Consider the following 26,878-nt stretch of genomic DNA (forward strand, 5'->3'; position numbering starts at 1 on the left):
AGTGACGGAAGCGAAAGTCAAGAAGAAGACTGAAGAAAGAGAAATGACGTTGCAATCAAACAAAATTAGGTCATTATTTTTGTCTTTGCTACATTCTTGTGTTCACAAAAACAAGCAAAGAGGGGCAGCTGTAATACCCTAATTTTGTCCAGGCTTTTTAAATCCATTTGATGATGCCTGATAATTAATTTGGAAGTAATCATGCTCAGACGAAGAATCAATTCAAACGACGAAGCTTGAAAGTTTACGTTTGGAAGCTTTAGGTGCTCAATTGGGATTAGTCGTATATGGAAATCGAGACACATATTGAAGTTCAATACAAATTAAGTGTCTAAAGTCCATTTACATATTTGAAGCCCAATTACAAACCAAATTAATTGCAAGGTCAAGATTCAAGCCCAACAGTAATTAAATTGCAACCCAACCCAAGCTATCCATGTCTCCCATGTGCAGCACGGTTCCCCAACAGCTACTCCACGCCCTTCCAAGCATCACCCACGAGTGTCCATGCTTGACCGGACATCACCCTGCCAGCACTACAACCGAGCAGACAAGGCTCAGCTCCCAGCTGTGACCGAGTAACCTCCCACGTGAAACAACACAATTGCAGCTGCAAAGTGGCCGGTTCTCGAGTGAGACCCATGTCCTGTTGCTCCACTAACCGTGCACAGCTCCCTAGCAGCTGCTTCCCACGTGAAATGCTAGAACCAAGCAGCAACTCATGCTTCACCGTTCCCACGAGCAACAGCTCATACGCCCTGCTCCACTACAGCAGACCACGCCCGTGAAGACAGAGACATGGCTCTGCCACCCATGCTCTGCAGCATCAAAAATAACGACCACACAATTCAAGACCAGGCAATTAACGAGGAGCACGGACTGAGAAGGGAACCAAAAAAAACACATAAAGGGAAATCAGTTTTAAAAGCAAGAGAGGAGGTTCACGAGGAAAAAAAAAAGCATTCAAAGAGGAAAAAAGCAGGCCAGAAAGAAAGAAAGAAAACTTGTGCTTGTAACGAGGGTATTATGAAACCCATTAAAATGCTGTAACGAGGGTCATACCCGGTTCCTTTGAAAGCAATATCAATGGAGGTATTCTCTTGAAATTCGTTTTTTAGTGTGAGTGTTTGTTTTAACAAGAGTAAAAAAAAACAGTAACGAGATAGATTAATCCTAACAGCTTATGAGTAGAAAATCAAGCAACTCCCAGTGCATTAAAAAATTTAATTTTCGATGGTTAGCCTGAAAATCAATGAATGATCGAGCAAAACAAAATGAAGGTAAGGGAAATAGAAATAGACAGTTAGATTTACCTTTGGTTCTATTCTGCTTGATTGTTGATGTCGGTTTAGCATCGTCGGGGTTTGGGTTTTGTGCCTGGTTCGAAAGTTAGCAGGGGCCACCTGTGAACGGTGGCCGAGCGTCGTCCTTGGGGAGGTGAGGAGCACTGCCGTGGTGGTTTGAGGAGAGAGCTGCGGCGAGGATGAACGAGGGAGATGGGTGAGTTGTAGATGAGAGTAGCGCCGTTCTGCGTGGAAGAAGAGAATAGGCAAATGAAGGTTAGGTTTAGCCTAAAGTTAGTTTTATATTAGGTTTTTAGGGTTAATTGCTTTAAGGTCACTATACATTTGCCATTGATTTCCATTTTGGTCCCAATCGAGTTCTGTTTGTTTCGTAATTTGGACTTCATCTTTCATGTACATTTTATTTTAGTCCTGAATGATAGGGTATGCATTTTCTTTCGTTTGCACATTTGGTTTTCAAGTTTTTGCACATTCTATTTTAGTCCTTGAACATAGTTGTTTGAATTATTCTTTGTTTGTACATTTGCTATGCGGTTTTGTAAATCTACATTTTGGTCCAGCATGTAATTGTGGATTTATTTCCTAGGTAGTCATGCATTTATTCAGCTTAGTCCATTTTAGTCTAAATAGAATATTTATGCTTTTAAATTTGGTCTTCATATTTTACATGTGTTATGTTTCAGTCCCCAATTTGATATTGCCTTGTTTTTGATTTTGTCTTGTAAGTTTGTGATCTTTTAATTGTAGTCCAGCATGAATTGTATTTATTTTTCTTGTTGTTTAGACATTAAGGCTTTTAATTTTTGCATGTTCCTTTTTAATCCTAGTTGCTTAGGTTTTATTTCTATGTTAGTCCTTTGTAATGTTAAGTTGTTTTATTTCAACTTTTTGGTTTATCATAGTATAATATTAGTTTTTACCTAAATAATTATTTTATTTGTAATTAAGTCATTAAAGTTATGTTTCAGTATTTAGTCCTTCTGTTTAATAGTTGTAATTATTTTTTAAAATTTATAGTTTGAAATGTTAAGTTTTCTTCTTTGTATTTCAGTCATGTTTGTATATTATGTGTTAATGCGCATGGTTTTAATTTTCAATTAAAATATACATGTAGATAATTTTCACATGTCACATTGCATGATAGTTTAATCATAATATTCAATTAATTTCTGCATGTTACCCTCATATGCATAACTCGATCTAATCACATAACCGGATTAAGGGCAATATCCTTTTAATGTAAAACTGTCATAATGGCTTTTCTTAACTTACAGGAAAGTTGTTTTTGACGATTTTAAATTACAAGTGTATCCCGTCAGTGACGCCTGATTAAATTTGGATATATCATTGTAAAATTTGGGAGCGAAAGAAAAGGAAATATTCGACTATTTAAACTTTTCGAGAAAAGGTCGTTAGAACTGAACTAAAGATTTGGTCTCGGTATTTATAAATAATCGAATATTCTTTATCTTTCTAACGACTTGGTAATTTTAACTTAACTTATTTCGTTGCTTTTGCATACCATAAAATTTGCACTTTTGTTGTTTTAAGGATCAAAAATTAAATTAAAGTTGAACTTGTAAAATTCGCTGCAAAGACATTAATTAATCGACTAGGTACCGATTTAGGGCGCTGTGGGGGTGCTAATCCTTCCCCACGCGTAACCGACTCCCGAACTCAGATTTTGATAACGCAGACTGCAAATTCGTCGTTTTAATTAAAAATATTTTTTTATTTAAAATGACAACGTTTTGGGTGTCCAATCACACCCTAATCAAAGATTGGTGGCGACTCCTCGAACCTTATTTTTTATCGTAAAGGAATTTCCAATTTTTCGAAACGAGAGGTTTTCTAAAATCGTATTATTTTTAATTAAAATCAATCGTAAAGAGAATAATTAAAAATGACGTGGTTTCCAAAATCTCGCCCCCTCCACGGTTTAAAAAATCGTTTCGACAATTTCAACCAATAAAAATCATTTATCTCACTCTTTTTCTCTATGTTATTATCAAATATGGAAAAAGAATGAAGATTTATCCTTAGAAAAAAATGACATAAATGATAGTTATTAGTAGGATTATGAATAACGTGATAAACGGGATTCCTATAATAATTTTTAGTGTAAACTACCAGTTTAATATCTAAATTATCAATTTTGATTCGTTTTAATACCTAAATTTTTATTTTTTTTAAAATTATTTTTTGACATTTAGGTTTTGTTTCATTTTAGTATCACACCGTTAAAAATTTAACGTACGGGCTGACGTGGCATAACTCCAGTGGAGGGACGACCAATCTGAACGGTGGGCTGCGAGAGAATGAAGAGTCGACCAACATACTCCATTTTCAGGCTCATCGGGTTGTGGACCATGGAAATCAAAGGATGAATAAATCAAAGAGTGCATCATCAATTTGGGGAGATTGAGGCGTTTCTCAATGAAACAGAGGTCAGAATTGCGTTTAGGGGGTCGAAAAGGTGCGGGATAGAAAGTTTGAGTTTTATCGGCCAACGAATACGAAAATCGACAATTGTAGACGTGGTGGCTGACGGATACGACGTTCAACGACTGTAGACGTGACGACGGACGAGCCCATCCGTTAAGTTTTTAACGGCGGGGTACTAAAATAAAATAAAAAATAAACGTTATGTATGGTTTTGAAAAAAAAAATTAAGTATTAAAACGAATCAAAACTGATAGTTTAGGTAAACGTGTAATTTATCCTAAATTTTATTCATATAATAATCCAGCTTTCATTCACCAAAGTAATTCCCCGTAAACAAGAAAAATAAAAGCAATGCCAATGACCCGTAGTTCCCCTGACTTTCAACAAAGAGCTATCCAGTTTGATCCTACTAGAACACCCTCACCAAGGGCTCCAAAAGAGACTTGACATCCTATTGACACTGATTCCCACCACTCATTTGGCTTTATATAAACACCAAGAGAGAAGGTGGAGGTACATATGCAGATGCAGATGGTGGCACATTATCAGGTAGGGGAAGATTAAGACCCATTCTTTTTAACTTGGGACATTTCAGTACTTCAATTTCTACTAGAGAATCACAAACCACTACTGAATCCACACTGCAAATGCTCTTCAATTCCGGTAGAGAACACAACTTCAATATCCTTAATTGTGGAAGACGAAATTCCACGGTAACCATTACTCTTTCATCCACTTCTGATGCTATTATTTCCTCCACTTGCTCACACCCGACAACTCTAAGCTCTTGTAAATTCAGTGGTACGCAGTCTGGGGAGAACAACTTTCTCATATTCCCACAATCATATATATGAAGAAATTTAAGATATGAAAAGGAGCCAATTGAGGAGAGGATAAACCTGGAGAAAAGGGGGTATTCTTCACTACAATCAACGTTGCAATCCCAGATACGCAATCCCTTAATGTCACGTGGAAGCATAATCTGATAGCTGTAAATATTACAACCACATACAACAATGTCTTTTCTTACTTCTTTACCCACCGCATGCCATAGTACACCTCCCACAGAGATTATGTATTGTCGTGGCTCTTCTCGACCACGACAAGTTTGGAGATACATATGTAAGTTGTGCCAGTCGTAAAACCTTCCTTTAAGAATTTCCAGTTTCTTCAATCCACCAACCTCCTTTCCACTTATCAGTGTTCCTTCCACGATCAAGTGTTGAAGGCAAGCAAGTCTTGAAAGTATTCCATTTGGGATCTCATTTAGGTTCTTTGACTGATCCAGATTTAGATATTCGAGACTCACCAGGTTTTCCATTCCTTGAGGGATTTGCTTGATATATGTTCTTTGGAGATCCAACTTCTTTAAAACTTTAAGATTTGACAACGATGGAACATTCTCTAAATCTTTACAATAAGCAAGTAACAATGAAATGAGATTCTTCAAATTTGATAAGGAATGTGGAAGACTCTTGATAGGGTTGAAGGAAAGATCAAGAATCTTGAGTGCATCCATATGATCGAAGAACTCTTCTGGGATACTCCTTATACCACAATCAGACAATAACAATGTTGTGAGCCCGGGACACGTCGACAAGGAAACTAGAAGACTCTTGATAGAATTTCTGGAAAGATCAAGAATCCTAAGCCCATGCATATGCTTGAAGAACCCTTCAGGAAGACTCGCTATATCACAATCAGACAACAACAATGTTGTGAGTCTGGGGCACTTCGGGGGTGACATTTCCAAGGGTATGTATAACCACCGATTCCCCATCAACGAAACTTTCTCTAGATCCTTGCTCCATTCTTGAACATCTGGTGCCTTTCTTAACATCATGCCCGCTTTTACCAAGAATCGAGATTCTGCAATACGTAATGCCACGTCCCTTAGAAGATCATGCATCTTTACAGTTCTTGCATTTTCAACATGAGTAAAAACTTCTAACAAACAATTGTTGATGAGTCTATTCATTATTGCACGACCCCTGTCAAACCCTGCCCGCATGCTATCCATTTCTTCCACAAGCCCTTCTGCGATCCAAAGTTGAATAAGACCTTCCTCTTCAATTTCCTCATCTTCGGGATACAATGCACAACTGAGGAAACAGTCTTGAAGTTTTGGATTCTTTAAACGATCATGACTAAATTGTAATTGTTGGAACACTTCATCTTCGAATCCATTAACACTCTTTTGCGTAGACTTAATTCTTTTAGTGCATTCCTCCATTCTGAAATGTCATCAATGCCCTTCATACAAGAAGCTATAGTAATTACTCCTAAGGGCAAACCTGCACAACGCTTTGCGATCGATCTTGCAATTAGTTCCAGCCCTGGAATATTGAGAATATCACGACCCACCTTCTCCAAGAACAACTTCCATGCATCTTCTTCCGTCAGAGGCTTTACTTTAATTACTCTACAACCCACTTGTCGACACACATCAAAAGATCGAGTTGTCAACACTAACTTACTCCCATTTGATGGCTCAGGAATTCCTATTCTCTCAAGTGAAACCTTCTCCCATAGGTCATCCAAGATCATCACAAACCTACTCTTTTCAGACAATGTTTCAAAGAGAATCCCTGCCTTAGTTGTTTCATCTTCATCGCCAGAAAATTCTACTCCGATTTTACTGGCAATGTCTTTCTGCAGTTTAGGAATACACATCTCTTTGGATACGGTGATCCAAATTACAATATCGAATTTCCCCGTCTCTTTTAGGAGCTGGTTGTTTGTAACTTTCATGATGCTTGTTTTCCCCACGCCACCCATCCCCCAAACTCCAATCTTTGTGACCTCATCATCCATTAAGCACTGCCAAATATCTTCAACACAGGACTTTACAGCTTCACCTGATAAATTTGTTGTCGACAAAATCTGTCCGATCCATTCAGGATTGTCAACCACCAAATCTCCATGAAATTTTCCGTATTGAGTAATAAGTTCTTCAACTTCCGTTGTACTCTTTGACACATCTTCTGTGTGAAATCCACGTGTAAGAGCATTGCTTTCACCAATTCTTCCATCAAGGTCTTGCACTTCGCCATTGATTCTCTCAACATTTTCCAACCATATTTGGACTTCTGCCTTCAGTTTCTTCCTTGGCTGCAGCTGTGTTCTCATTATGGATTCCGTATCTTTCTTCGTACCATTCAATTCTTTTAATTTCCTTTTAAGGTCCTTCATATGCTGATCAAAGCTCATGTGATTGTCCAAGTGCTTATTAATCTTATTCAGAATAAAGTCCATGGCTGCAAGTCACGAGCAATATGTTAGAAACTGGGCAACACAGTTAATGAACATGGGTAGAAAGCAATATATGCCATGGACTTGCAGTTTATGAAAAAATCAAGTTAATGAACGTAAAAAGAATGAAAAAGAATCATGTTCCTTGCTGTTTATGAGATTTGAAAGAACAATAAAAATGTAAAATTCAATAAATACCTCTTCTGACAAATTTGTTCGGAGATGACCGGATAGAACTAGCGAAAAAACGTTCCTGATAATATGAGGACACGGTGCTATAAAGAGCCACTCCAAAAGGTTCTCTATGCCTGACTGCCTGTGCTAGAATCACCTACACTAAAGCAATTTTCACCAAAAACAACAACATACAAGGAAATCACATACCCTTGGCGGAACAAGTAACTGTTACACGCACACAGCACAACAGGTAATTACAAATTTCCAAGTGTATTGGTAATTGTTGTCTTTTTTTACCTTACAGGCTACTGATATTGGTATTTGTTATTTGGGTTTATTTATTTATTTATTATTAAATTAAGTTTATTTTGAAATGTATTTTTTTTATAGTTAGGACAGTGTTTAGAATAATTATAGCGTCGTGCCTAAGGAAATAAATAAGATTTGCAGAAAGTTTCACGTAGGAAAATGTTTGAACTTTGAAGCGTGTTTATTGTTTTTCAATGGTTTATGTCATGGGCAGTGTAGTCAATAAATACCTGCTGGAAGAAGATAATGAAGGTTGGGTCAAATAACTTTATTGTTTTCATATCCATTTTCTTCTCTTTATATTTAATACTAATTTTATACTGCAAATAAAAAAGAAAAAAAAAACCAAAGTATGTTAGGTTAGGTACAACGACGTCAATTTTAATAAAAAAAATCAAAGTATATTTAATAATAAAGATGGTTTGGTGCAATCACTTCAATAAAGGCAAATTAAGTTTGATATCACTTTATTAAAATTTCGAGTTTGAGTATTTGTATATGTAAAAAATTTCTACTGTGAGATTGACCTATCAAAATTAAGTGTACGATATGAGTCGATACGAATTAATCAAGAAAAAGAATAGACCATAAAAAAAGTTTAATTTGAAAATTCTGATTTTATTGTTCGTTCCTGTCCTTTTCAATTTGATGTTACATGATGCGGTATTGATACCAACTAAACAAATCCAATTTTAAAATATTCCGAATATGATTTAATCCGAGGTCAAAATAATTTAGGGTAAATTTTATTGTTAGCCACCCAATTATTCGGGTGTTGTTATTTTAGTAACCAGACTACAAAAACTTTTAATTTTGTTATTTAAGTTTTTTATTGGTTCTATTTTGGTCCCTCTACATTAAAACAAAAATATGATGTGGTATTTTTAAACTATGCATACATTTAATTCTTTGATATTTATACACTTTGTCAATTTAGTCCTAATTCTAAATAATTAAAAAAAGTTACTCGTCTTTACGACCATAATGGAATTTCGTTGATCTGACGGTGGTGCAAGGTGTGTGAGTTTACGGGGAGGGCATGTGAGCGGACATGTGGTCCATTGAGGGGTTTGGGTGTTCGATTGAGCAACGCTAGAGTGCCTAGTACTATCAAGGCTAGGGTGAGGGCCTAGGATTCCAGATATGAGGGTTGTGAGCGTTGTCAGGACCTATAGTTCTGGATGCTAGGGCAGAGAATTCTGTTAGGGTCCAAGGTTCTAAAACTGAGGCCGCGAGCATTGTTCAATGGAATTTCTAGTAGGGTGGTTAATTAGTTATATAAATATGTGTTTGTAGCTTAGTTTGGGTTGTAAGCATGAGAGAAAATATTGATGAGAAAAAGTGTGTTTAAAAGAAAGATTGTATGAGTGGTAATAATATTATGTGAGTTGCAAAGTCCACGTGTAACCCCCAGATTGATACGGTAGACCCGATCCGATCTGGAGTGTCACATTAGGGCCACCGGAGCGATCCACTGTAAAAATAGCGAAAAATTTAAAACTTTTTATCATAACATGTAAACTTATAAAATCATTTGTCACTATTTAAAAATAAAACATATTTTCAGACTCGTATATAAAACAAAATGCAATTACATGCCCCCTAATCACATGTACCATACTCTGCAAACAGCATCGGAAGAACTCCCTTACTGATGACGATAGTTGCACTGGTACAATTCTTTTAATCTGCAAAGGTGAGTAATAGAGTGAGCTTCGAAAAACTCAATAATACAAAACTACCAGATGATGCTGAAGAACGTGCAGATACATATAAACATATATTTCCTTATTGGTTCAGATATCTACAGATTTCTTTGGCTGAGCTGAGGTACCATTGATATTTCAGGTATTAACAGATAGTATTCAGTTCTGATGGAAAATATTTGGGATGTTTAGGTTCAAGAGATCAGAATAGGTTTTCTAGTGTGTTCCCAAAAATCATGTAACTTTTCAGATCTTTTTTAAAACATATATATATACCCCCATCCGTTAAGTCCAAAATGTGTAGGTTCCCCAGAACCATACACCCACCGTCAAGTCCAGTAAGGCCCTGAGTACACAGCCGAGGAGCCGGTAAGTAAGGCCCTGAGCACACAGCCGAGGAGCCTCCAGGTATACTTCCTCCAACATTACCCCTAATAAAACATGTTCCGTCTGTAAACGGATATATCAAAAATCAAAACATAATCCAGGTCAAGTATCAGATCAAAATCTAGGTCAAGTATTCGATAAGAATCCAGGTCGGGTATTATAATAGAAATCAAATCGGAAATCAGGTAAAATATACAGGTGATTAGGGAACACACCAGAGTTTACAGAAATTATTCAGAGGTACTGGATAATCTTAGCAGGTAGAGAAATATGAATCTTCAGTATACCGATAGGATATCAAAATTTAGAATAACTATAAGAAGAGTTCAATAACTAACGAAATCATCAGTTATTCAGAATATGACTTGGGCTGATAAGGAAGAAATGAAGATTCAGGACACTTACAGTCTATGTCGATTGATTTCATTATCAAACAACTTCAGATGAATATCTCCAAGAATTAATGCTTATCGACTGGTCAATTCATTATCCTTACAGGGTATTTACACTTTAATACCACAAATTCTAGTCCATATATAATCTTCGGAATCATCGCTGAATAAATCTTCCAATGCCTTTATTTCATGTTCACGCTTTCACTATATCATGAAATGCTGACGTGCTTGATTTGTAGTTCAAGATCCATAAGAACATTACATCATGTATGTTCATTAACGTTTCTAGACTCATCCAAATCACTTACTTAATCCTTAGTCCTTGAGGTTACTTAGTTCATTTAGCATTCAAGTCTATTCCAGTTACTTCGGGATTTTCCAGAGTAATTCAAACGTTACTGAATTTCAGATACATATTGTACTTTCGTTCCATTCAATTTGGTCTTCGTGGTTGATTTGTCGAACAAACGTCCAATTCTTATTCCTTAATGCGATCTAGAGTTGAGCTGAGCTGAATACTTCCAAAATTTATCAACGAGCCAAACTTGAGAAGACGAACACGCATTCAAGTAATATCTATGCCATCTAGGTATTGACATAGCTTTAGGGTTGATCTACTCTCTTAAATTGTGTTCCATTACTTTTAAAGGTAGTCCAACACCTATGTTTATTTGGATTCCTTAATTAATCCAAGACATTTACTTAATATAGGCCATAAGGGTATTTTGGTAATTTTGGTGTTCAGTTTTATTCCATTCATTTCAGAGCTCGAGGATATCCAATCATTCCTGAGTTTGGTGATATTCTTGGATTATTTCCATTACAGGGGTATTTTGGTCATTCTATAGATTCAGTGTATTTTAATCATTTTCTTCTGTCCGATCTTGCTATTAAATTCAATCTTATCATTTATTTCAGTTCTTTCGAACAATTCTGACAGCAGAATACCCTCGATAAATTATTCTTCAAGTATTTACTCATTACTCGAATATTTTTCGGTCAAGTGCCTTCTCAGATTTTACAAACGGAATATCATGAATTTTTCTGTACAAAGACAGGATCTTAACAATTAAATTTGTACTTAATCGAGTTAAGTAAAAATCCTCAAAGTACCTTCTCATTCAAGGTCAACTCAGGCTATTTTACCTCTCAATGGCATTTTCGTAATTTCTTAACCAGATAATTTCGATATTAGCTCTTAACGAAAATAATTATAATTTAAAGATCCTATGATTAATTGATTTCCCGAACCAGTTATCCAAATTTTCTAAACAAAACTATTATTTCTTATGCACATCTGTAATTATATCATATCAATATGTCTTTTCAGAGTTATTAACCAACTTCCAGGGAAAATTCTTGTCATCCTACAACATAAGGGTATTTTCATAATTTTACCCTACCTGAGTATTCTCATAATTTCCCATCCAAGTACCTTTAACATTTAACCTTTGATGATATAAAATATAAGTTACAAATCCATGACTGATTTCTTTTTCACTAATCATAAACTTGTAATTTAATTCTATCAATTCCTCAATCTCCTATTAATCATCTGAACCATAATCACTTGCCAAATTTCTACTGTTTTCGGATCGAGTGTAAAAATTCATTAACTACACTGTTAAGTTAATCGATTGATGGAATCGGCCAAGAGAGGGGTGAATTGGCAATTAAAATTTTGGTGGAAGCTTTTGCAGAAAATTGAAAATATTTGCACAGTGATTTAGAGTGGTTCGACTTTCTCAACCAAAGTCTACGTCCACTACCTTAGCTATCCACACTAAGGATTTTTCAACAAATTCACTAATTTGTTCTTACTTTTGAGGCCAAAGAGATAACCTTACAACACCTTCAAGAATATACCCCAATTCTTGAGAACACTCTTTCTCAAAGAGAAGATTACAAATTTGCAAACTTACAAGGAAATCCTCACTAGGTAGATTGTTTGCACAATTCTAGAACAAAGAAAAGAACACTCAAAAATGAATACAATTGAGTACAAGAAGTGTTCTTGAAAGCAAAATGAATATTGAATGAAAAATAGGCTTAAATTGCTCAAACAATGAGTTTGATGCTTTCTCTTTGATTCTCTCTTGATTATAGTTGCTTGTTGTTTCTTGTTATTGATCAATGGCTTCTAAGCTTGTTTAAATACACCTTCAAATGATTCTAAACGTTGGGGATGATTAGTGGAGTCAATAGAGCCGTTTAAGTGTGAAAACAATTAATGAAAGTGGATGGGAGCGTCAGTGCATCGATGCATACCCTAGGTGTATCGGTGCATCAATATAAAATTCAAATATTTTGACCGTTGGACTCTCAGTGCATCGGTGCACTACGAGTGCATCGATGCATAAAATGCATTCGATGTTTTGAAAAAGCCTGAGTGCATCGATGCATGGTCTTGTGCATCGATGCATCAAATGCACTGAGTGCATCGATGCATAAAATGCATTTAATATTCAAGAAATTAATTGATGCATCGATACATGGATTGGTGCATCGGTGCATGCCTTTGAAAAATTGATTTTAGGCTTGATTTTGGTTCAAAATACTTTGTGAAAATTTGTTTAAAAATAGTTTAAGTATAAAACACAAATTTACACATTTAGTAAGGTTTAAAATTGATCTTCAAAGACTTGGAGTAATAATTTGATATTCGAGAAATTAAATCGAATATACTTTAGAAAATCATTTGCAAAATCTTAAATTCATTTAACTTAATTTGTTATATCGAAACATCAAAATGTTTTCAACAATCTCCCCCTTTTTGATACAAAACACTTGAGTAATTTTAAGATTTTCTTTGAAAAACTATTTTGAAAATCAAGTTTGAAATTACTCCCCCTTACTATAGCACTTCTCCCTTTAAAAACATTGTAACTTTAAAAACATTGTAACACTTAACACTGCTCCCCCTTTTTTGTTAAATAAAAAAGACTCAAAAATTTAAACAAGGTTTTGAAAAACATTTAGCCAATTGATTATTAATATAGCTTAAGCTGCTAAGATAACAATCAAGAGAAACATTAGCCATTAGTTTCATAATCAATATTCATATCAAATGTGAAAAAATTGGTCATAATGCAACTAATATGATGAAAAATTTAATAAAAATTATGCTCATAATGAAAAATTCAAACCAAATATATAACTTAAGTTCAAAATCCAATCATCCAAATTATAACAAATCCAAAACAAACAATCCAGAAACATCAAAACAATCCATGTTTGAAATAACAAAGAAAGCATGGAGAAAAGGTCTAATCCATCGGAGGGTCGGGAGGAGGAGGATAATGAGCTTGAACTTCAAGAGTGAGCGCGTCCATATGTTCACGCATCTCCCACTGAAACTATGTAATCTGAGACTCCGTGGAAGCAAACCTCAGATCAAACGACTCCAAGAAAGATTGAAAATATGTTGGCATTTGATCTTCTTGACGTGCTGGTTCCGGAGCAGGCTCATCGTCTGGTACGTGATCGTCGATATCTTGCATAAGTTATTAAAACTCAGGATCATCGTCAGTAGCCGGTACCGGAGGAGGAGGAGGAGCACGAGAAGAGTTAGGAGCAGCTCGTGAAGAACTAGCTCCCGGAGTTTGCTTACCGGGTAGATAGACCCAAAGACCGGTTTTCTCTCGTCTTGTTTCCAATCCGCTTTCTTCAAGGATGTAAGATTGATTCGATTTTGGAGAGGAATAGGATTGTCGAGAGAGACGTCTAGACCGAGTTTGATAAAGATGTTACTAAGAAGACATCCATAAATCAATGTTTCAACATGTTTTGAAGGAACAATATTTATAATGTCCACTAGTTGACTGAAAATAATGTGGGGCAGATTTATTTTGATTTTATTTTTAATACAATACATCCACCATAAATCCCTAGCACGAAGTGTGGAGTACCTACCTCCGGATAGTCTAAACCACCAAGAGATCATCAAATGGAGAAAATGATCATGATGAGAATGAAGGGTACTAACACTAGCGTTTGGAATATAGTGATAATTCACATTTTCATTATATGACCCATCATCATCTAACCCAAAACGTGAGGCTATAATCATGGGGTCAATATCAATATATTGGCCTAAGATATAGGATCTAATAGAAATAGTCCCACATTGAGTATCATTTTGAATACACACCGCATTGGAATAGAAAATGCGGACCAATTATTGATAGACGATAGGTTTGAGCTGAAACATTTTATCAAACTTCCAAGTTTTAAGAATTGGGAGGTATTCAAAATCAATGTCAATCATAGCTTGAAGAGAAGGAATACACTCTTCCCGGATTCTATAGGATTGGAAAGACTCCATATACCTATGGTACAGGTCATCTCTACGACGTTCAGGCATGTTGAAACAAAGTTCTATAAGACTATTAGGAGGTTGAGGAACTGGAGTAGGAGGTTGGTTTGAACGAGAACAACTCGATGAAGTTCTAGGGCGTTTGGGATTAGACATGGTTTAGGAATCAGAATAAGAAATATAACCTATAATTTGAAACACATGTATGCAATTTAATCAATTCCAAAACTCAATTGAGTCCTCAATAATTCAAGGTTCTCTAAACTGAATCTTAATGGGCAAAGTTTTGAAAACTATTTGAAAATAATGTTTGTAAAATTATAATATGTATAGTTTTCATTAAAAGAACATAATTAAATCAAAAACATCAAATTTAAAAATTAAAGTCAGAATTTCGATTTTTTATTTCAAAAATTCAAAAAAAATCTTTGAAAATTTGTGAGTTTTTGATGAAATTAGTTGTAAAATTGAGTTTCTAATCATCAAACAATCAATGCCTGATATAATGTTCATCCTAGAACTAATTAAAACTAGTCCTAAGATCAAAAATCAATAATATAGAGGTTTTTGAAGTATTACCTTGAAAATTTCGGATTGATGAGAATAAGATGATGTTTTGCACGATTTGATGATAAGAGCAGGATTAGGAGTTGAAAATCTCGAAGATTCTGATAAATTTTTGTTGATTTGAGACAAATGGAGAGTTTAGAGAGAGAAGGGGACGAGCTGTTGTATGAAGAGAGAGAAGGGTTTTGAGAGAATGAAGGATAATTAGGGTTTTTAACCAAAAACCCGACGGATGCATCGATGCATGACCCCGTGCATCGATGCACATTCAAGGCGTGCATCGGTGTACCTTCATGGTATATCGATGCACATTCAAGGATGCATCGATGCACTGTTAGGTGTATCGATGCATGAAGCACAAAAATGTCAAAAATATGTTCTAAACACTCAGAATGCTAAATTAATTGGCTCTAGTGGTATTGGCAACTCATATATTGAAAATTAATCATGTTCAAACAATCAAATAAATCCTTAAACTGTATTTGAACATTAAATTATTTTTCATCAAGCAACATAAACTCCCCCTAACTAATAGCAAAGAATGCAATCAAAAACTATTATTATAAGCATTTTTCATTCATTCTTAAAAGTGCCAAAAATATTTTAAACACTAAGTGAAGATAGGTCAGTTAAACCTAATTCTCTCCTAAGTGTCCAAAATATTTCTTTGTCTAAAGGTTTTGTAAAGATATCTGCTAATTGATGCAAAGTATCAACAAATTCTAGAACTACATCTTCTTTAGCGGCATGGTCTCTAATGAAGTGATGTCTAATTTCAATATGTTTAGTTCTAGAGTGTTGGATGGGATTTTTAGTGAGACAAATAACACTAGTATTGTCACACTTGATAGGAATGGTACCTACATCAATTACATAGTAAAAAAGTTGTTGTTTCATCCATAAAACTTGTGCACAACAACTACCAGCTGAAATATATTCTGCTTCAGTGGTAGATAATGCTACACAATTTTGTTTCTTTGAAAGCCAAGAAATCAGCATATTTCCAAAGAATTGGCAATTACCGGAGGTGCTTTTCCTATCTAATTTGCATCCTCCATAATCCGCATCAGAAAAGGCATGCAAGCTAAAGCTAGAGTCTCTAGGATACCAAAGTCCTAAACTAGGAGTGTCCTTAAGGTATCTAAAGATCCTCTTAACAGCTAGTAAATGTGATTCTTTAGGGCATGATTGAAATCTAGCACATAAGCAAACACTAAACATAATGTCCGGTCTACTTGCAGTTAGATAGAGTAAAGAACCAATCATTGACCTATATAATTTAACATCCACACATTTACCTCCTTCATCTAAGTCAAACTTTGTTGATGAGCTCATTGGAGTGTCATAAGGTTTCCCATTTTCCAACCAAAACATCTTGAGCATATATTTGACGTACTTAGCTTGATTGATGAAGATGCCATCTTTTCTTTGCTTGATTTGGAGTCCCAAGAAAAATGAGACCTTTTCCATCATGCTCATCTTAAATTCACTTTGCATTAGCTTAGAAAATTCTTGGCAAAGAACATCATTAGTAGAACCAAATATTATATCATCAACATAAATTTGAACTACTAATAAATCTTTACCTTTATGCTTTAAAAACAATGTAGTGTCAACCTTCCCTTTTGAAAAACCTTTTTCAATTAAAAAAATTGACAATCTTTCATACCAAGCTCTAGGAGCCTGTTTTAAACCATAAAGCGCTTTTGTCAATTTAAGAACATGATCCGGAAATTTTGAATCTTCAAAACCTGGAGGTTGTTCCACATACACTTCTTCTTTTATAAAACCATTTAAAAATGCACTTTTAACATCCATTTGATATAATTTAAATTCATGAAAACATGCAAATGCTAATAACATTCTAATTGCTTCCATCCTAGCTACGGGAGCGTATGTTTCATCATAGTCTATGCCCTCTTCTTGAGTATACCCTTGAGCAACAAGTCTAGCCTTGTTTCTTACTATATTACCACTTTCATCAAGCTTATTTCTAAATACCCATCTAGTACCTACAGTAGATTTATTACTAGGCCTTTCAACTAATGTCCATACTTTACTCCTCACAAATTGATTTAACTCTTCTTGCATAGCCATAATCTAATGTTCATCTTTTAATGCTTCTTTAATATTCTTAGGCTCTATGCATGAGATAAATGCCACAAAATTACAAATATTTCTAAGAGAGGATCGAGTTGTTACCCGTTTGGATGGATCACCTATAATCTCACCATCATTGACATAATTGTACTCTCTTGGATAAGATACTTCCCTTTCTTCAATGGTTAGATTCTCGAGAGGATCATGAGTTTCCTCATTTTTTGTTTCTTCCTTTGATGATGGTTCTCCAACGTCATGTCTAACGTCATTTGTATTTATAACACCTACATCATTATTCAAACAAGAATCCTTCCTCGGAAGGAGGTTATCATCGAAAACAACATGTATAGACTCTTCTACAACTAAAGTTCTTTTATTAAATACTCGATAAGCTTTAGAATTTAAGGAATAACCCAGAAAAATTCCTTCATCACTTTTAGCATCAAATTTGCCAAGATTATCTTTACCGTTGTTTAAAACAAAACACTTACATCCAAAAGGATGAAAATAGATAATGTTAGGCTTTTTATTTTTGAAAAGTTCATATGGAGTTTTCTTTAAAATAGGCCTAATCATTACTCGATTAATAACATAACAAGCGGGTATTTGTGGCTTCCGCCCAAAAATATTTTGGCAAATTTGTTTTCACAAAGCATGGTTCAAGCCATTTCTTCTAAAGTTTGATTTTTCCTCTCAACAACTCCATTTTGTTGAGGGGTTATAGGTGCTGAAAAATTATGGCTAATACTATTAGAATTACAAAAATCAGTAAATCCAAGATTTTCAAATTCAGTTCCATGATCACTCCTAACACTAGTTATAGAGTAACCTTTTTCGTTTTGGATTATTTTTTTTGAAAACGTGATGAATTTTTCTAATGCTTCATCTTTAGTACTTAAGAATAGAACCCAAGTATATCTAGAATAGTCATCTACCAAGACAAATGCATATTGTTTTCCACCCAAGCTAGTAGTCCTAGCTGGCCCAAAAATATCTATATGGATCAATTGTAATACTCTACTAGTTGATACATTGATAATGGATTTAAAAGAAACTCGCTTCTGTTTTCCTTTAGCACAAGTATCACAGATTTTATCAATATCAAATTTTAGCTTAGGCAAACCTCGAACTAAATTTCCTTGAATTAGCCGTTGCAAAACACTCATACTAGCATGTCCTAGTCTCCTATGCCATAACCAACTATCATGCTCATCCTTAGCAACTAGGCATAAATTAGTCATAACACTAGAGTCTAAATGCACCATGTAAATGTTTCTTATTCTATGACCAACAAGCATAATCAAAGTAGATGCAATGTCAATCAATTTTACAAACACTTAATTTAAAAAAAAAACATTGTATCTTTTGTTAAATTCATCTAATCGGATTATGCTTTAATCCACTCACATACAAAACATTATGCAATGTTGATTATCGAGATTAAGAGCACATGCATAAAGTTTTTGAAAATGTTATGCATTAAAACTTTATAATATTTAAACAAAAATCTATGCATAATCATTAAGAAAAATTTAAGGTCAAAATTTTGTAAAACCAAAGTTCTTGAAAAATCGATATAAATTGTTAAAGATATATCAATTACATTTTTAAAACAATTTTGACCAACAATTAATACGATGAACTAGAGTTTATAAAATATTACCAAAAATTACTATGTTCATCATACAATATTTTTCAACATACATGAGATAAAACATAATTATTCAACATTTAAAAAAACCTCATGCATGCATAAACTAAATTAGCAACCAAATAAAATAAAAACATTAAGTTCGGAGGTTACTCATTCCTTTTTCATGTGTGGCTAGAGCATCTTGAATATCATCATCTTCATCACCATTTCTCCCACATACCTACAAGTGACATTTAAGTACATTTTGGTATCCAAATTATTTTGGATCCTTGAACATTAGTTTCAATGCCTCTTGTTCCTTTTGGAACCCATACTTGTCTAATTTTAAATCGTTTTCCTTTCTTTAAAGGACAAGTATGTTCCTTATGACCATGATAATGACAATGTAAACATATTGCCATTATTGAACTAGATGAATTATTTAAAATGATATGATTTTCTTTTGTTAAGCATTCAAGTTTAACTTTCAAATCAAAATTTTCTTATTCAATACTTTCAAATTTCATTTTTGAAAGCTCTAAATTCTTCTTCAAGAGTTCATTTTGTTTTTCAAATTCCATTTTCGTTTCTAGAAGAAGTTTGTTTAATTTGAAAAAAAAATTTTCAAAGTTTTCAGATTTTAGTTTTGAAAGCTCTAACTCCTTTTTCAACATTTCATTTTGTTTTCCCAAGTCTGTTTTAGCTTTCCAAAGAAGATCATTTTTAGTTATAAATTTAGAAATCAAATTCCTATATTTGGAGTTCATGGTATCAAACTCCGAAAATAATTTATCATAAGCATCTTGTAACTCATTAAAAGATTTTGAATTTAATTTATTTGAGTTAGAAGATACCTTTGGCTCTGTGAGAGCTAATAGAGATATCACCTTTGTTGGTTCTTTTTCTTCCTTGGCATTTGAACAAGAAGAAACTCATTTATATACAATAGGATCAATTGCACAACATAACATGTGCATAGCCTTTTTGTTTTGTTGAGCTTTCTTCCGTTCTTGATCACTCCACTTCTTTGCCTTCTTCGTAGGAGAGGAATATCCTTTCTTGATTATCATATAATCTTCCATATCAAATGATTGGATAAATATCATCATAAACCTCTTCCAACGATGATAATTTATTCCATTGAAGTGTGGAGGCACGTCAATTGGTCTGGATTCTTCCATGGAGAATGAACTGGAACTGGATGCAATCTTTATCGATTTAACTCTTCCCGAATCGACTCAAGAGGTGGTTAAACCTTCAAATGAGTGAGGCTCTTATACCAATTGTTGAGTTAATCGATTGATGGAATCGGCCAAGAGAGGGGTGAATTGGCAATTAAAATTTTGGTGGAAGCTTTTGCAGAAAATTGAAAAGATTTGCATAGCAATTTAGAGTAGTTCGACTTTCTCAACCAAAGTCTACGTCCACTACCTTAGCTATCCACAATAAGGATTTTCCAACAAATTCACTAATTAGTTCTTTCTTTTGAGGCCAAAGAGATAACCTTACAACACCCTCAAGAATATACCCCAATTCTTGAGAACACTCTTTCTCAAAGAGAAGATTACAAATTTGCAAACTTACAAGAAAATCCTCACAAGGTAGATTGTTTGCACAATTCTAGAACAAAGAAAAGAACACTAAAAAATGAATACAATTGAGTACAAGAAATGTTCTTGAAAGCAAAATGAATATTGAATGAAAAATAGGCTTGAATTGCTCAAACAATGAGTTTGATGCTTTCTCTTTGATTCTCTCTTGATTTTAGTTGCTTGTTGTTTCTTGTTATTGATCAATGGCTTCTAAGCTTTTTTAAATACACCTTCAAATGATTTTAAACGTTGGGGATGATTAGTGAAGTCAATAGAGCCGTTTAAGTGTGAAAGTAATTAATGAAAGTGGATGGGAGCGTCAGTGCATCGATGCATACCCTAGGTGCATCGGTGCATCAATTTAAAATTCAAATATTTTGACCGTTGGACTCTCAGTGCATCGGTGCACTAAGAGTGCAACGATGCATAAAATGCATTCGATGTTTTGAAAAAGTCTGAGTGCATCGATGCATCAAATGCACTGAGTGCATCGATGCATGGTATGTGCATCGATGCATAAAATGCATTCGATGTTCAAGAAATTAATTGATGCATCAATGCATGGATTGGTGCATCGGTGCATGCCTTTGAAAAATTGATTTTAGGCTTGATTTTGGTTCAAAATACATTGTGAAAATTTGTTTAAAAATAGTTTAAGTATAAAACACAAATTTACATATTTAGTAAGATTTAAAATTGATCTTGAAAGACTTGGAGTAATAATTTGATATTCGAGTAGTTAAATCGAATATACTTTAGAAAATCATTTGTAAAATCTTAAAATTCATTTAACTTAATTTGTTATATCGAAACATCAAAATATTTTCAACATACACAAATGAGACCAACATTAACTTATTCATACATTTACCAATATTCACATGTTCCATAAAGCATAAAGAGGTAGTAAAATATTACCTCAATTTTCGTGCAATACTGATCGATCATAAAAATTCCATTCGAACGCCCTCAATCTTGAAATCATCTTCCAATATTTCCTCATATCCATATCAACAGAAATTACATCAAAAACGGAGCTTAATTCTGAAAAACGAATCGAATTGGATGATAAATCAGTGAAAAATAGCTTATCTGGTTCGAATTTGGCAAAACGGACTTCGTATTCGGATTAAGGATGTTGAAAACGGACTTTTCAAAAATTTAGAATTTTCGGTCAAAATCAAAGTTAACGGGTTTGACTGGAAATTTCGAGGTCTTCGGGTCCGAATTCCAAAAAACGGACTGCGGAATCGGATTTGAAACGTCAAAAAATGTCAAGATAGATATACTCGGTCAAAGTCAAAGGTCGTTTAATGCTCGGTCAAAGCCGGTCAAAGTTTTGGTCAAATGTGGTCAACACCGGTCAACAGTCGACCATTTTACACAAATATCACCCTATTCTGCAAATATTTACGAAACTAACACCCAAATTTTACACAAATAGCACTCAAACATAATTTAATTACAAAATTATCACCCAGACGATGCCCACTCTCGGGGATGGCACGTGCGACACGTGAACAGTAACTCAGAGTCAGAAAATTCCCGGAAAAATTTCTAAAAATTATTTTAAGCGATTTTAAGACACTTACAAAGCTCGGTTCACAATTTTGAACGGCGGAGAGCTCGATTCCAAAACGTCGAAAACTTTGACGGTCTCACCCCTCCACGAGTCAGCGACGATTGAGAAACGGAGAACACCAGTGGACTCGGAACGATGCAGGGAACACGATGGTATGGGAGGTGTCGTAAAGTGATGACCAGATCGTCGTGAATTGACGAAAAACCAACTGAAATTGAGTTATTACCGACGATACTTACAACTGAAATTAACGACGAACGGCGACGATTCACGATGAAAGCTTTAAGGGTTTTTGTTCCTCGGTCGACAACGAACACGATGGTGATTTCGGTTCGTCGATCGGAGGTCGGACGGCGAGTAGATCGGAGTTGAAAGTAGGGTTGTTGGGGAAGGAAAAACTGGAAAATGTCTCTGGAACTGACGGGGAGAGTTTATAATTCTTTCCTATAGAATATTGGCTAAATTAATAGTTTAGCCACTAAAATTCCTGTAATTCTTAAAATGGTCTGTTAACTTTGCAATTTTATAATTTAATTCCTAATTTCTTCCAAAAATACCAATTAAATTCACCACTTTATAATTTCTTAAATTTAGCCCCTAAATTGGGGTGTTACACCACGGATGACCTATTTACGCTTCCAACAGATTCACTCCCCCAACAGGTCATATTTAATACTATCTTGGTCAGATAGGTTTACAGAAGAACTAATGGCATATAAGCAGGGACGGAATGAGGGGCTTCGGGTGCGGTCGTATTTTTATAAATTTTAAATTCTCTTGTATTTTAGGTATTTTTTTACATTTTATATTGATTATCTTATTCTGCATCTTGAAGAGCCATCCTGTTCAACTTCGGACAATCTTGTACCGAGATTTTATCTAGAGAATCACAAATCATCACTCCCTCAGCACAGCAAATGCACCTCAATATAGGTAGATGTTTCAACAACAGTATCCTTAATCGTGGAAGATGAAATTCCATGGTAACCATTCCTCTTTCCTCAGCTTCAACATCTGATGTTATTATTTCCTACAACTGCTCACAATTACAAATTCTAAGCCTTTGTAAATTCGGCGGCACACGGTTCTGAGAGAACAACTTTTTCATTTTTCTGCAATCATTATATAAAGAAACTCAAGAGAAGAAAAGCAGCCAATTGAGAAGAAGATAAACCTGGAGAAAAGCAGATATTTCACTACACAATCAACACTGCAATCCCAAATATGCAATCCTTCAAGGTCTCGTGGAAGCATAATCCAATAGTTATAGATATTACAACGGCTATGCAAATGTTTTAACCTTAAGAAAATGCTAATTGATTTATCAACAACAAAAAATGCAAAAACTAAAATATTGGTCATGAATGAGGTATGTATAATATTATTGTAACTAAATAATAAAATGAGGAACGATCGAGTCAAATATAAATAATTAATAGAGTTTGAATTCATCAAATTAAGCTTCGCTTAAATAAGAAAATAAAAACACTGCCAATGTTACAAACTCAACTGCTCCCTTTGATCCTCCCTCTACCTTTTACCATAAGCTCACGAAGGGGTCGAAAAGAGACTTGGGTTGGGGACCATCCCATTCCACTGATTCCCACCACTCTTTTGGTCTTATGCGAATTGAAAGATAGAAATTTGCAGATGCAGATGCAGATGGTGGGACATTATCAAGTCTGGGAAGATTAAGGCCCATCCTCTTTAATTTTGGACAGTCTACAATCCCAATTATTCCAAGAGAATCACAAACCAGTACTCCACCAGCACTGCAAATGTTCTTCAATTCCGGTAGATCACTCAACCACAATAGCCGTAATTGTGGAAGATGAAACTCCGTGATAAACATTCCTCTTTCCTCCTGTTCAACTTCTGATGTTATTATTTCCTCCAATTGCTTACACGCACCAACACTGAGCTCTTGTAAATTTAGCGGCACACAGTTTGGGGAGAACAACTTTTTCATATTCCCACAATCATACATATCAAGACATTTAAGAGATGAAAAGGAGCCAATTGAGAAGAGGATAAACCTGGAGAAAAGCGGGTATTCTTCACTGCAATCAACATTGCAAAACCCAATATCCAATCCCTCAATGTCACGTGGAAGCACAATCTGGTAGTTATAGATGTTACAACGTCTTGCAAAAATTTGTTTTACTTCATTTTCATAAAACATATCACAATTTATATCTCCCACGTTGATTGTGTATTGACGAGGCTCTTCTCGGCCACGACAAGCTTCGAGATACATATTTAAGTTGTGCCAGTCATAAAACCTCCCTTCAAGAGTTCCGTGCAGTTTCTTCAATCCACCAACCTCCTTTCCATTTATCAGAGTCCCACCTACGATCAATTCATGAAGACAACAAAGTCTTGAAAGTACTCCATTCGGGATTTCCTTGATCTTTGTTCGTCGAAGATCCAACTTCTTTAAAACTCCAAGATTTAACGACGATGGAACACTCCCTAAATCTTCACAATAAGCAAGCAACAATGAAGTGAGGTTCTTCAAATTTGATAAGGAATGCGGAAGACTCTTAATAGGATTGAAGGAAAGATCAAGAATCTTGAGTTCATTCGTATCATCGAAGAAGCTTTCTGGAATACTTTCTATACGACAATCAGACAACAACAATGTTGTGAGCCCGGGACACTTCGACAAGGAAATTGGAAGACTCTTGATAGGATTCCAGGAAAGATCAAGAATCTTGAGTTCATTCGTATCATCGAAGAAGCTTTCTGGAATACTTTCTATAAGACAATGACAAAACAACAATGTTGTGAGCCCGGGACACTTCGACAAGGAAATTGGAAGACTCTTGGTAGGATTTCTGGAAAGATCAAGAACCTTGAGTGCATCCATATGCTTGAAAATCGTTCTGGAATACTCGCTATATTGCATTGAGACAACAACAATGTTGTGAGCCCGGGACACTTCGACAAAGAAATTGGAAGACTCTTGATAGGATTTCTGGAAAGATCAAGAATCCTAAGCCCATGCATATGCTTGAAGAACCCTTCCGGAATACTCGCTATATCACAATCAGACAACAGCAATGTTGTGAGCCTGGGGCACTTTGGGGGTGACATTTCCAAGGGTATATATAACCGCCAATTCCTCATCAACGAAATTTTCTCTAGATTCATGCTCCATTCTTGCACATCTGGTGCCTTTTCTAACATTGTGCCGGCTTTTACCAAGAATCGAGATTTTGCAATACGCAATGCCATGTCCCTTAAAAGATCATGCATCTTTACACGTCTTACATGTTCTCCTTCAGTAAAAACTTCTAACAAACAATTGCTGATGAGTCTATTCATTATTGAACGACCATTGTCATACTCTGCCTGCATGCTATCCATTTCTTCCACTAGCCCTTCTCCGATCCAAAGTTGAATAAGACCTTTTTCTTCAATTTCCTCATCTTCTGGATATAATACACAACTGAGGAAACATTCTTGAAGTTTTGGATTCTTTAAACGATCATAACTAAATTGTAATGGTTGGAACACTTCTTCTTCGAATCCATTAACACTCGCTTTGCGTAGCTTTAATTCTTCTCGTGCATTCCTCCATTCCGAGATTTCATCAATGCCCTTCATACAAGAAGCTATAGTAATTATTCCCAAGGGCAAACCTGCACAACGGTTAGCAATTGATCTTGCAATTGGTTCCACCTCTGGAATATTGAGAATATCACAGCCCACCCTCTCTAAGAACAACTCCCATGCCTCTTCTTCCATCAGAGGCTTCACTTTAATAATTATACAACCCATTTGTCGACACACATCTTCTTTTCTTGTTGTCAACACTAATTTAGCCCCATTTGACGGCTCAGGATTTCCTATTCTCTCAAGTGAAACCTTCTGCTCAGGAATTCCTATTTTCTCAAGTGAAACCTTCTCCCATAGGTCATCCAAGATCATCACAAACCTACTCTTTTGAGATAGTGTTTCAAAGAGAATCCCTGCCCTTGTAGTTTCATCTTCATCACCGTAAAATTCTACTCCAATTTTACTAGCAATGTCTTTCTGCAGTTTAGCAATACTCATCTCGTTGGATACAGTGATCCAAATCACAGTATCGAATTTCCCTGTCTCTTTTAAGAGTTGGTTGTTTATAACCTTCATGATGCTTGTTTTCCCCACGCCACCCATGCCCCAAACTCCAATCTTTTGAACCCCATCATCCATCAAGCATTGCCAGATCTTTTCAACACAGGCCTTTACAGCTTCACCTGATAAATTTGTTGTCGATAAAACTTGTCCGATCCATTGAGGATTGACAACCACCAAACCTACATGAAATCTACCCTGTTGAGTAATAAGTTCTTCAACTTCCTTCATACTCTTTGACACATCTTCTCTGTGAAATCCACGTGTAAAAGCATTGCTTTCACCAATTCTTCCCTCAAGGACTTGCACTTCGCCATTGACTCTTTCAACATTTTCCAACCATATCTGAACTTCCGCCTTCAGTTTCTTTCTCGGCTGCAGCTCTAATCTCTTTATAGATTCTGTGTCTTTCTTCAAACCAATCGATTCCTCCAATTTCCTTTTAAGGTTCTTCCGATGTTGATCAAGGCTTCTATGATTGTCCAAGTGTTTATCTATCTTATTCAGAACAAAGTCCATGGCTGCAAGTCACAAGCAATATGTTAGAAACTAAATAATAACGCATCATTAGGTGAATGTATCTAAACATGACTAAAAATATTTAATTTTACTCTACAAAAATGTTTAAGAAACTATAAAGATGTAAATCAAGAAGTTTCACCCTCTCACGAATAATCAAATTAAATTAAACAGAAATTTAAGAGAGTGAAATTTCAAAACTTCAAGGCATAAAATTAAATCATGAATAAAAAAATACAAAAAAAATCTGAATTATAAGATACTTTTTGGGTACATGGCTGTCTATAAACAAAATTTAACAATAAATTTAAGGTCTATTGACATAATGAATAATCAAATGTCTTTTTTTTATAGTTGACAAAAAAATTAATGAATGATCCTATGAATCGACCTCAATAACTAAGGGGAGTTTTGTTCTCAATAAAGGTATTGGGTTCGAACAGTTGCGTTTATAAATATGTGCGTTGTCATTA

At 35.1% G+C, this 26,878-nt stretch overlaps 1 protein-coding gene and 1 pseudogene across 1 annotated transcript; both read right to left on the minus strand.

Moving 5' to 3' along the window:
* Positions 1-469: 469 nt before the first annotated feature.
* LOC120169173 (probable disease resistance protein At4g27220) lies at positions 470-26,495 on the minus strand. The gene is made up of 6 exons (XM_039177386.1): positions 24,800-26,495; positions 24,619-24,704; positions 24,223-24,477; positions 4,246-5,208; positions 1,314-1,571; positions 470-766 (listed from the first exon to the last, which is right to left on the minus strand). Exons 1-6 carry the CDS (start codon positions 26,403-26,405, stop codon positions 470-472), a joined length of 3,465 nt encoding a protein of 1,154 aa, XP_039033317.1. The 5' UTR covers positions 26,406-26,495.
* Positions 5,423-7,010, minus strand: LOC120169133 (annotated as a pseudogene).
* Positions 26,496-26,878: the final 383 nt, after the last annotated feature.

This window comes from Hibiscus syriacus, unplaced genomic scaffold (genome assembly GCF_006381635.1).
Source record: "Hibiscus syriacus cultivar Baekdansim isolate YM2019G1 unplaced genomic scaffold, ASM638163v2 tig00111754_pilon, whole genome shotgun sequence".
Taxonomy (NCBI): Eukaryota; Viridiplantae; Streptophyta; class Magnoliopsida; order Malvales; family Malvaceae; genus Hibiscus; species Hibiscus syriacus.